The 12966-nt window shown below is 46.9% G+C and overlaps 1 protein-coding gene across 3 annotated transcripts in view; it reads left to right on the plus strand.

Moving 5' to 3' along the window:
* Positions 1-12966, plus strand: part of Eva1c (eva-1 homolog C) — a 75410-nt gene that overhangs the window by 28296 nt on the left and 34148 nt on the right. For 2 of the 3 annotated variants that reach the window (XM_028756387.1, XM_028756388.1), the window contains exons 2-3: positions 7175-7371; positions 10745-10868. The exons of the other annotated variant lie outside the window; for it this stretch is intronic. In XM_028756387.1, the coding sequence (XP_028612220.1) occupies positions 7175-7371; positions 10745-10868 (321 nt within the window). The remainder of the gene's footprint in view (positions 1-7174; positions 7372-10744; positions 10869-12966) is intronic. 3 annotated transcript variants of the gene reach the window in all.

Below are 12966 nucleotides of genomic sequence, written 5' to 3' on the forward strand. Positions count from 1 at the left end.
TCTCTCTCTCTCTCTGCCTTTCTCTGCCTCTACTACCCTCTTAACTCCCCTCCCCATGCCCTTAATACAAGAAAGAAAGAAGGAATGATGTGTTCAGTGTACTAGCACAAGAATGGTGCATTTAACTCATGCATATACCCATGTTTGCATACATACATACACACATTCAACACACACACACTCATGATGTATTTGATGTACCGTTTAACTCACATGCATACCCATGCTTGCACACACACACAAACACAAGCACACAAAAGTGATGTGTTTGATGTACATTCACACACATATCCATGTACACATACAAGAATGATGTATGTAATCGAGTCCTTACATGCCTCCCGCAGCTGGTGGGGTTGTGTGCCTGCTCTGGTCAGGAGTCTCAGTGCATGTAGCATACTTGACTCTGAGGAGTTCTGCAAGGAGCACTGTTTTGACCATGTTTTTGCCCATGATGCCCAAGCTTTTGCTGTGAACCCCCCCTCCTGCCCCACATAACACCTGTAGAAATCAGCCATTCCTATGATTCTGTTCTCTGTCACTGCGTTCTTTATATGGAAGCGAGTTTTCACTGTCAGTGTGATGAGGATGCTCTCGAGTGACTTTCAATAATGAAGACCTGATTTCTTCATATATATATATATAGGTTTTTTTCGAGACAGGGTTTCTCTGTGTAGCCCTGGCTGTCCTGGAACTCACTCTGTAGACCAGGCTTGCCTTGAACTCAGAAATCCTCCTGCCTCTGCCTCCCAAGTGCTGGGATTAAAGGCGTGCGCCACCACTGCCCGGCTCTTCATATATTTACTTAATATTTTTATTACATCTATTTCTTAATGTGTGAGAGGCATGTGAATACTGTAGTGCTTGTGTGAGCATCAGAGGACAGCCTGAAGGAGCTAGCTCACCCTTTCCACCACATGGGTTCTTCGTATGGAACTCGGGTCCTTAGGTTTTGCAGGAGGCATCTTTACCAGCTGAGACATTCCGTCAACATTCTCTACTTCTTCCCAAAGATGGAGGGCAACTCCCAGCTCCCATGGCTCCTTAGCAACCTCCCCTTCTTTATTTATAGAACAAGAACATAGAAACCTTTTATCTAGTCTCCTCTTAGGTCTCCTCAAGACTGGTCTTTCAGTGGGTCCTTTGAGGACGATTCTGGCTGGAGAAGCTGCCAGAGTTCTGGTAATATAGGGTGGCCCTTTGCCAGGGAAGAAAGTCTGAACCATAATCACAGGCTATGGCCAGGCTCCTGAGCTGATAGGAAGTTCTGCACCTACCTTACAGTAAGCCCTCACCCACCAGTTTAACCAGCAAAGTCTCTCAGGTAACACTGGACTTTAAAGACAGACTTTTAAAAAGAATACACACTTCTACTTATGCTGGGCATTGTTACTCATACTGTTAAATCCAAATTTTGGGTAGCTGAGGCAGGAGGATTGCCATGAGTTCTAGGCCTGGGCAACATGGTAGGTTATGGGCCAGGCTGCTGGGATACAGTGTAAGAGACCCATCTCAACAGGAAATAAGATATTAAAAATGAACACGGGGTGGTGGCCTCCCCTGTGATCTCAGCACTTAGATCAGGAGTCCAACATCAGCCTCAAGTAAATAGCAAGGTGGAGGTCAGCCTGGGCTGCTTGAGGCATTGTCTCAAGAAACAGGACAAAACAGTTCACTTCAGTCTTATCCTAAGATGGTAAGCAGAGTTAGATTGTAAAACCCCTGGCAGGAACTATGACAATATAAAGCTTTTGACTCATCTAGTATGATCTAGAGAGAAGTCATAACCAGAGGTAACACTGGTAACTCTTTCTTGACAAATTTTATCTTTTGAAGCAGCAGAGAAAGCAAGGTGTGGGGAAGCCAAATGTGTTCACTGAACAGCACACTGATGAGAGTGGACTCTTCCTCACCTCAGAGAACTAGATGCACTGGGACAGTTCCACCAGCAGGCTGCTCCACTCCTCTCTCTTTTGAGGTGCACTTGACCCTGAGAGGATCCCCATTTATTGTACAGAAACTTCTCCACTTTTAGTGGCTATTCCAAACTGCTCAGTGTTCTCTCTTTTTCTATTATTATTACATTTATTTAGTGTGTGTGTGTGTGTGTGTGTGTGTGAGTGTGTGTGTCTGTGTGTCTGTGTAGTCTGTGTGTAGGTATGTGTTGTGTGTGTGTGATTGTGTGTGGTGTATGTATGTGGTGTGTGTGTGGTATATGTGTGTGTATGTGGTGTATGTATGTGTATGTGGTTGTGTATGGTATATGTGTGTCTATGTGTGTGTGTGTTTGTGATATGTGTAGTGTGTATATGGTTTTGTGTATGTGTGTTCACTCACATGTGTGCATTCTTGCTGTGGCATTTGTTGTGGAGGTCAGAGGTCAAATTGTGGGATTAGTTTTCTCCTTCCACCATGTGGGTCCCAGGGATTAAATTCAGGTTGTCAGGCTTGGTGGCCTGACACTGAGCCACCTTCTTGTTCCCTCTGGGCATTCTATTGCTCTGCCCTCAAAGGACTTTTGGCTCACAGTTGTTGTGCTTGCCATCTGAGCTTATGACTCCTCTTGGCAGGACCTCAGTTCCCCTGGGCTTCCATTCCTCCCACACTCATCTCCTTTGCTGTACTCACACCGGGACCCATGAGCTCTCATTCCAAGCAGTTTCTTGTCAATATTCACTTTCAAATTTATCAACCTCAGCTCACAGTAAGAAGCATAATTTGCACGTGACCTAGAACCCATTTGATGTCTATTGACATATACAAATGTATACATCCGTAGGTTTCGTCACTTTAATCCAAACACACTTATTTTTAAAATCTTTCCCTTAAAACTGTTCTTAAATCTACAATGCTGGGTCTCTCATGCACATCAGGTCATTCCAACAGTCACAGGTGAAACCAAATTGCCACAAATTGAGTTTCAGAACAGCACAGAGGGGCTGCTGGGACCTCAGCTATAAAGTGCTGGCTTGGATTCCTGAGCAGGCATGGAAGAACAGAGGCATGGTAGAATGCCTTGTACTCTGGTGATGGAGAGGTGGAGGTGGGTAGATTGGCTGGCTGTCTAACTAGTAGCCTACTTGGAAAGCTCTGGGCAACAAGGGACCTGTTCTTAGTGAGAAAGGTGGACAACACCCAAGAGGAGACGTCAGAGGGTGCTCTCTGGCCTCCATGAACATGTGAGCAGACACGCATGCACTCACACAGGACATCAGATTTATAGTTCTAGAGGATAGAGGTCTGATGTGGAAATGGCTCCATTCTGAAGCCTTTGGGATCTTTTTCTCTGACTTTTCCAATTTCTTAAGGCCACCGATACCGATACAGTGACTGTATGTCTTTATTCCTGTCTTAGCATCTGTTCCTGGTGTTGCCCCGCCCCTGTGCTTCCCTCCTGATAACAATTCTTGTGGGTCAATAGTAACTATGTTGGGCCATCATAGATACTATGTAGTGCAGGCTGGCCTTGAATTCTTGATGCCCCTTCTTCTGCCTCCATGGGATCACCCAGTATCCATAGCATGTGTTGGATTCACTCTCAGTGGTGTATGTAAGAGTTTGATCCAGTGTGAGTGACATTCATCTACCACCATAATCCCAGATGTCAGATAGTAGTTTTATGGCCCTGGGTGTTCACTGTGCCCTGCCTGTTCCTTCCTCCCTTCCTGTAACTCGTGTCAACGGTGATCTTTCTCTTGTATCCACACTTTAGTCTTTCCCAGGACTTCATATGATTATAATTGCATGGTATATAGTATGTTGCTTTTCAGACTAGTTTTTTTCATTCAGTGATGCAGATTTAAGGTAAGGTGCTCCTGTGTCTTTGTGTGTGTGTGTGTGTGTGTGTGTGTGTGTCTGTGTCTGTGTCTGTGTGTTTTGATAACTCATTTTCAATGACTAGAGCTCCTATGTCTCTAGTCCTTGGTTTTAAAACCAAGTCCATGGGCCCAGTTTTGAAACAGGGACTGGGCTAAATATAATGCAGGTTTTACTGCCCAAGTGTCCTCTTTGTAGTTCAGAGTAAGAGGGCCTGGATGATCTTGCATTCATCTGCTCTGAGCAGACCCAGGATAAAAATGTGGGACAGAGCAAGTGGTTTGGGTGCAGCATATACACACGCGTTTTGTTGGAAATGGTCCCACAGAGGTCAAGCTCCATTTCATGGGAAGAGAACGGGGTTCATAGAGTGGGAGAGGTGCTAACCCAACATGGTCACAATTCCCCTGTTGCTCCTGTGACGATCTGTGCAGCAAGCAGTTAGTATTTGTGACTTTCCTCATTGCTGTGGCCAATGACCAAAAGAGGAGCAATGCCAGGAGGAAGGGTTTATCTTGGCTCATGGTTTGAGGCTAGAGTCCACTATGTCAGGAGTGTGACACAGATGATCACACTGTGTCTGGTCAGGTGGCAAAGAGATGTACTGGGGTCCATCTCACTTTCTCCTTATTTTCCCCTCAGTTTAAAATTTCTTTCTTTGTTGTTTTTTTATTGTTGTTGTTTTGTTTTCTTCTTTGATTTTGTCTTTTTTGGGGGTGGGTGTCTGGTCCTGTGTGAGTTTATGTGCTTGTGCACATTGGTGCATGAATCTGTGTGTGTGCATGGAGCCCCACAGAAGAGGGCATCAGGTGCCCCCTCTACCACGGTCTACTTACTTCTCTGAGGTGGGGACACAGGGCTCACATTTTCTCAGCTACACTGGAAGTCAGCAACACCAGGGATCCTCTGAGCTGAGGCTCCATACATGGGTGCTGGAATCTGTGCTCTGATCCTCACGATGGCATAGCCAGGGCTCAAATCACTGACCTGTTTCCCCAGCCCCTCTGTTTCCACAGTCTGGGACCCAGGCCATGGGATGGTGCTATCTGCATTTAGGGCGGGTCTTTCCTCCTCAGCTGAACCTTTCTGGAAACCTCACAGACAACCTCACAGACAAGATGATCTCAATTAGCATCAAGATTAACGATTGCAGAGCAGTTCTGTACAGGCATCCAGGACCCAGAGCTCTTCTGTCTCAAGACTCTACCATCCTTAGAGCCTTGTCCTGTCCTGTAACTATCAGAGGAGCAAACCATCTTTTGCATAAACAATGAGCCTTAAGCCAATGTCATCCTCTGAGAATTACTTTAAAGTTGCAATTAGCTGGCTACTCAGCAGGATTCTGGGGATGGGGGCTGATGGACCGGAAGTTTTAAGGAGATGCCCAATGGGATCAAGTGAGGGGTCCCTGCCTAGTACAATTCAGAATAAAAAATGCTGGGCCTTCCAAAGTAACCACTCTGATTTCCTGAAGGCAGAGTGTGCCTGGAAGGGAGTTGAAACCCATAAAGAAATCCTGAACTACTGGTGCTTGTCACTAGGTCAGAGGGTCCCTCCCTGCATGCTCTGCAAGGAGATGGTGACCCACACACAGCCTATGAAGTTGAGGGATGGTGGTAGAGAAGCACGAATCAGATTCAAACCGATGCCTGATTTCCTTTTGCTGTTCCTATTAGATGTTGCTTAGGTAGTCTTCCAAAGGAGGAGGAGAAGGAGGAGGAGGAGGAGGAGGAGGAGGAGGAGGAGGAGGAGGAGGAGGAAGGGGACACTATGGCTAGGGCAAGCTTTCCAGTGGGCACTCACAGTCTTCCTCAGAACATATGAATAGAATGACCCAGGCCAGACTTCGTGTAAGCATCCAGAAAGCTTGGATACTATAAGTCAGGAACTATACTTCTGAGAGATTATGAAACCTGAATGGGACTCCCATAGGCGTAGGTTGGCTGTGTGGGAATCAGAGACTTCAGGAACGGCCTTTCCTCCCATAAAACCTCTCTGTCAGTCCGCCCAACAGATCCCACACACACCTCAGCAGAAAGTCCCTGGCTCTGCTCCCAGGAGCCTGGCTGTTGACCTCATGAGGTGTGAGAAGGAGGAAGGGAGATCTACACTCTGGCCAGAACTTACTTCCTCATTTCTGAGAACCAGCCCGAGCTTCAGACATGACAGGTTGTTGGTCCCCAGAGCTTCTCAGAGCTCAGGCCCAGCCTGACTCCTCTTCCCACGGCTTGAGAAGTCATGGGGGGAGGGAGGGAGAGTATACTTCTGTTCCTGTGGCTGATGGAACAGTTTTCAGAATGGGTGGCTGTGTACCTCAGAATCCCCACTCCTGTAGTCCCAGAGGTCTGAAATCAAGGTGTCAGCAAAGCCACGAACCTCAGTTTCTGCTGATGGCTGGCCATCCTTGGCTGCCCTGGCTTATATACACCCGTCACTTGGCTCTTCACGTCATTGTCTTCTGCCTCTTTTCTTTCTTTCTTTCTTTCTTTCTTTCTTTCTTTCTTTCTTTCTTTCTTCCTTCCTTCCTTCCTTCCTTCCTTCCTTTCCTTCCTTCCTCTTTTTTTCTTTCTTCTTTCTCTCTCTCTCTCTCTCTCTCTCTCTCTCTCTCTCTCTCTCTCTCTCTCTCTTTCTTGTCTCCTGATGGGGACACTTACCATATGGCATTAAAGTTTCCCCTGAGCTCAGTATCCCTCCTTTTAACTACTTATAACTGCATTCCTGTTTTCAAATAAAGTCACATTCTGAGCTACAGTAGGAATACAGAGATACATTATTCAGTCCATAACAAAGCTCCACTGTATTTCCCATCACCTCCTTCCCCCGTGCCCCTGAACTTCTTCCCAGTAGGTCTTACGCTATGCAGGCAGCCCTCCCCAGCTTTCCTCTCTGGGGTGAGGCAGGCCCAGGAGTGGTTTCCTGAATTTAATGGCAACCCCTTACTCCAGGAAGGCCTGGAGATTAGAGAACTCAAGTCTTCCTTGGGACGGGTGTCCACACGCCCAGGGACACCCACTCAGCATACTTTACTGCTTTGTAGGCTCTTCCAGATTCCCTGGGCACACGCCCAATCCCTCAGTGTGCTTCCTGAAGGGAATGGAGCCCTCCAAGCCTTGGACCAGGCTATCACAGACTAAGGTACCTGGCCCATGCAAGAAAGCCAGCATCTGACCCCACAGCCCCCTGTTGGCCTCCTTTGGTCACCATCCCCAGATCTTCTGCAGAAGCTACATATGTCCACATCTTCTTAACCCAGCAGCCCCTACCTCAGGGACATCAGCATCTCCTTGCTCTGAAATCTTTGTAGGAATGGGGAACGGGGCTTCCTGGGGCTCCTGTAACCCAGCTGAATATTTTCCAGGTTACTTAACCAAACTCCTGCAAAACCACACCGCCTATGCCTGTGATGGGGACTATTTGAATCTACAGTGCCCTCGGCATTCAACAATAAGTGTCCAGTCGGCATTTTATGGGCAAGATTACCAAATGTGTAGTTCCCAGGAGCCCACCTCCCAGAGGGAAGACAACTTGACCTGTGTGGCATCCACCACTTTGCAGGTATTGCGTTTCGTGGATGTTCTAAGATAATGAAATAGTTTTTCCCCCTCTCTCTTTCCTCTATCTCTGTCCTTCTTTCTCCCCTCTCTTCCCTACATGTATACATATAAATGTGTGTGTGTGTGTGTGTGATTTTACAGTTCATTCAATGCACAAGTCCACGACAACCCCAATTACTATACATCATTAATTTTTGCAGGTGAGCTACTACTTGCTTCTTAAAATGAGTCTTCATCATACAGTACAAATGAAATCCTTATGAGATAAAGCATTCCCTCAGCACACCTTCAATACGAAGTTGGTCACAGGCACACTCTTTACTGTAGTGAAGCAAAGCATAGCCATGTTGGACTTCAACCTCCAGGCCCACATCACTGATAAATGCCCCAGTGGGAAAGGTGGAAACCCCAAGTGTCTTTCTGATACCAGAATTGGAGGTCACAAACTTCCTAAAGAATGGCCCAAGAGACATACATATATGTACAGATACACATACACATGCACATGCACGCGCACGCGCACGCACACATACACATACAGATACACACACACACACACACACACACACACACATACACATATATTGTCTTTTGTGTCTCATGGTTTGCTTCCCTACCTGTAGACAACCATGTTATTCTCATTTGGAGAACATTTTGAGTGGTCTTGGTAGAATTTGTTTTTCTTCTGAAAAGTGCCAGGAAAAACAGCAACAACTTCCTCCTCCTCCTCCTTCTCCTCCTCCTCCTCCTCCTCCTCCTTCTTCTTCTTCTCTTCTTCCTCTTCCTCTTCCTCCTCCTCCTCTTCCTCTTTCTCTTCTCCTCCTCCTTCATCTTCTCCTTTACATTCTCCTCCTTCTTATTCTTCTTCCTCTTCTTTCTTTATTCTCTTCCTCCTACTCTTCTTCCTCTTTACCCCCTCCTCTTCTCTTTCCCCTCTCCTCCCCATCTTTCTTCTTTTCTTCCTCCTTGGGCATATTTGAGGACAAATCAGTACATATTGAGGTCAAATTATTTCACTGGTGGAGTTGGCTTATTTGTGGCATATACATGCAAATTTTTTTCATTATTGGGGATTGGCCAAACCTAGGATCTCCTGCTATAGTCTCAGATCTCCTTTTTTTCATATTTGAGACAGTGGCTTGCTAAGTTGCCCAAGCTAGCTTTGAACTTGCTCTGTAGTCCAGGTAGGCTGTGGACCTCCATCCAGCTGTCTTTGTACAGCTTGGCTTACAGGCCTTTTCCACTAAGACTAACTTTATCCAAGCAATTTATAATCTGTCTCCTCAACTACTTGATTAAGATTACTAGGTCACTGGCCTGGGGTGATTTTAATGCCTCTCAAGTTCTTTGCAACAAATGGTGTTAGAAGTCAGCTTGGTTATGGTCAGCATAGAATATGTACATGAAGGTAAATTTACCAGAAGGTGTAAGGAGACTACTGTATAATTTTTCTTTTCTAACGCCCACAGAAAAAGAAGCAAAAATATCAGATGACACAAATATTTTTCTCATACCACGTATTCAGTCCAAAAACCATAGCACCTGGGCTATTGTGTGATTGGTGAACAACAGAAAAGAATGTGTCTGGCTGACATGTCCCTTGATATGGTTTCTGCACTGTGATGAGTGACAACATGTTTCTTTGGAAGTCAAGCGTAGTGTCTTTGAGTGCCCCACCCTGCCCCACTCCCTCCCTCTGGGCCTTCCTTCCAAGAACCATAGTCCTGCTGACCTGTTCCCCTCCTTCCTCACCCAACCCAAGTGGCCAGGCCCCTCTGCTGCCCTCCAAGGTGCATGAGAGGAGAGCTGGCCAGCATCAGGAGCACAGAAGCACCCGGTTGTTGAAAGTGTGAACTGCTGGCACCGCATCCTTGCTCGAGCCTGGTGCCCGGAGGCAAGAGGAAGTTCATTTAGGCTGACATGTTAGCATCTGTGCACACAATCAGAGGCTTAGTCTGCGGGGAACAGCCCTGCGAAGCTTAGCAAGTTCCTTCTCCCTGGGGCTTCACACTATATTGAGTCAGCCAGTGTCCCAGGGGCAGTGGGTTTAAGATAGGGATAGGTTAACGTCTGCCAAGGTAGCCACTATGGCGCCTCTCTGAGTTTTTCAGTTGGTAACATGGTTTGAGCAGTCTGCTTCAGAGCCTGCTCCAAGGCTGTGATGAAAACACCCGAAGGCTGTGTAGTTCACCAAGACCATTAGCTATGCCAGTGTGTGCCTCATCCAAGAACTGGGCCTCCCACGGGTGTAAAGGGTCTCTCCCCCCCCCCCCATCCCCAGGAGTTTTTTCTGATTGACAATCTATATCTCCTGGGTAGGTGACATGGCAGGACCAACATTCATGGGAATATGTGTTTCTTGAGCTGCTTATAAGAACATGGTAATTCGGGAAAGCTCAGAAATCTACATGGAATTCAGTTCTAAAGTATGCATAGATTCTTGAGAATGGTTCCCTTCCTGGTCTTGGTCTCTCTTTCATCAGAACCAAGGCTAGGACCTGAGTTTATTCTGGGCAGGGCATTATCTGGGAGCCAGAGCACAGAGGAGCAGCAGGAAGTCCTGGATCTTTCCATGAAACAGTGTAGGGTTTTCTGCAAGCTTCCAGAGGAGGGGAGGGAGAAGCTTTTGGACTAAATGAATATCCACTAAAGAAATCATTCAACAACAAGGCCACAGGCTAATGCCCTTGAGTTCGTTAAGGGTGAGAATCAACTTTATTTGGGAGAACAAGTTTGGGTGTTTCAAGCTTTCCGCAAGTTCCTAGGGCTTGTGTAGCCATTCTAATGGTAAGGAGGTATGGCTGTAATTCTGGTCACAATGGCTTACTCAGCTTTGACACTTTAATTGCTATCCTGCTGAACAATCAAATGTGACTTGATTGCACTCACATGCCCTGGGTCCTCTGAGGGACAGCACTTTTTAACTATTTATTTATTTATTTATTTATTTTATGAGTACACTGTCGCTGTCTTTGGACACACCAGAATAGGGCATCCAATCTCATTACGGATGGTTGTAAGCCACCATGTGGTTGCTGGGATTTGAACTCAGGACCTCTGAAAGAGCAGTCAGTGCTCTTAACCGCTGAGCCATCTCTCCAGCCCATGGGACAGCACTTTTAAGAGTCCATCACATTGCCCACTGTAGCTGGATGGGGCTGGCTCTCCCATGGGTCTGGTTCTCTGGACCAAGTCCTTCCTTCTGGATGTTTCTGGGAGATGCTCCACCCCTACCTCATGTGCTTCCATCCAAGACACAGTTCAGGCCAGGCAGGGAAGTCTCACTCCCTCAGGGCCCAGAGCAACCCAGGTTTGGGGTCCAGCAGACACTGTGTGCAGTTTACAAGCCTATCCTTTTCTACCCCTCCTTCCAGAAGGTGCTGGACGAGTGCCAGAACCAGCGGGCCTGCCATCTCCTGGTCAATAGCCGAGTCTTTGGACCTGACCTTTGTCCAGGAAGCAGTAAATACCTCCTGGTCTCCTTTAAATGCCAACCTAGTAAGTAACTTCTGAGGGGGGACAGTGTGTTTGGGATTGGCCCCTGGTTTCACAGACACTCCTGTCCAAAGTCCTCTGCCCATCCAATTCCAAATCCCTTAACGGGAAGATCAGAAAGAGAGAGAGACATACATGCGCACGTATGTCTTACAAATCTTTCAAATGTAAAAGTCTCTCTCAAGGTATAAAACTTGATTGTATTGATCCTGAAAGTATCCACAGAATGGAGGAAACACAAGCATTATGAGGCTTGATTGTCACTGGGCTCAGTGGCGTGGGTTCCACCAGAGCCAGCGCCTCATGAGTATGAAAACTGACTGTCGTCAGTTTTGTGGATATGAGGTGTGCTGGAATAATCTCCGTTGGTTCTTGTGTTTTTCCCCCGTTGACATTTGCCCTCCACAGTGCACAGGGCCTTATGATCAGCCATCTGCAAGCTCTAGGTAATCTCTCTTCATGGAGCGGGTCTCATTTTCAGACACCTGGGATGGGCCTGCAACAAACCCAGGGGATAGGAGACAGGAGACTTGCTTTTCTTTGTTTTAGATTAGCACACAAAATAACGGCATTTTCATGCATTTTTTTGTTGATCTTCTCCCACCACTCTGTCCCCCACCCTCCATCCCCTATTCCCCAATTCCCTGCCCCCTCCACCTTTCTACTCCCAGTCGTTCCATTTCCAACTTCACGTCACATGAATTTTTATTCATTTTCCTTCACTTCCTTGAAATCTCTGTTTCTCTCTTTTAAGGCTCCCTTTTTACTTTCACACACACACACAGACACACGAACATAAAAATTAACAGCAGGACTCTCACACGAGGCCTCTCACACCGTTTTTCTAGCAGGTTTTGCTCGAATAACCTGTTGAAAAGAAATTGTAGCACTAGTATGTAACAGGAAGTCAGGATAGTTTGTTTCTCCGGCTCGGTCTCTGCCCACTCAGCTGTTGTTTTCTGCCTTTGATCTCTGTCCATTCTAAGACACTAGTGGTCGACAACTCAGCTTATTGCCTATTGGTGAGGGTCCCCAGACCCTCTCAGCAGACAGCAGACTTCTCTACAACAATCTCCCAGAAACAGCGGGAATACGATAGAACAGCCCCTTGAAACTATACCTGCAAACCCACTCACAGCCAGACTTGCACATGCACACATTTGTATATTCACAGCATGCAAGAGACTCTCCAATACCTCATTACATACCCACTCACACATATACACGCTGTCTTAGACTCTGTTATACATGCATACTGCACACACAGTCTTACACACTCACTCATACACGATTGTAGAGTGTAAGCAGCCACAAACAGGCCTAGACGTTGAAGAGTGCCTGATGAGCCCTCCTCCCCTCGTCCCCCCTCCCAACTTCCAGCCCAACAATCCCTATCTCAGCCAACAGAGGAGCATCACTTCAGGACTCTGCATCCTTCCTGGGCCTCCTGTAGCTGACTCTGAAAAAGCTAGGCTGTGCCCTTGGTTGCCATTAGATTTGGCATCTTTTTCTCTACCCCCTCGTTCCCAATTCCGTGATGAAAGCAAATATTCCTTTCAAAAAGAGTTGTTCAGACTGCCTGCAACTGGAGAACTGGGTGGTGAAAGTGTGAGTGTTATGGGCTGGAGACACAGTACATGAATGTGTCCCCAGCCTCACACTGTGGTTGACCTTTTTCTAGTCCTAGTACTTACAGGTCCCATCTCTAAATGCCACAGTCATATTAAGTTTCCATCCTCTTATACTCCCCAATGGGGATTGTACACAAGCATGAACTCAGAGGAGATGAACCAGGGCAATGTTTACACCAGGAGGTGCAGGGTAGGTAAAGCCCCACTCTGGCTGCCCCAGGGGGACAGATGAAGCACGGAGGTTGTGTGGCCTGGTCCTTGGCAGTCAGAGTTGTGGAAGGCAGAGTTTTGGAAGGGAGTTTTAGAGGCCTTTTTTCTTCAGCCCTCCAACCTTTGAAATCTCTGGTCCTCCATCTCCTGTGATCCTCGAAGCAACCACAGCTGCACCCGGTGCTGTGATACAGATCGGTCCGTGAGTCCGGTGCTGTGATACAGATCGGTCCGTGAGTCCGGGGCTGTGATACAGATCG

Source organism: Grammomys surdaster, unplaced genomic scaffold (assembly GCF_004785775.1).
Source record: "Grammomys surdaster isolate TR1022 unplaced genomic scaffold, NIH_TR_1.0 126118, whole genome shotgun sequence".
Lineage (NCBI taxonomy): Eukaryota > Metazoa > Chordata > Mammalia > Rodentia > Muridae > Grammomys > Grammomys surdaster.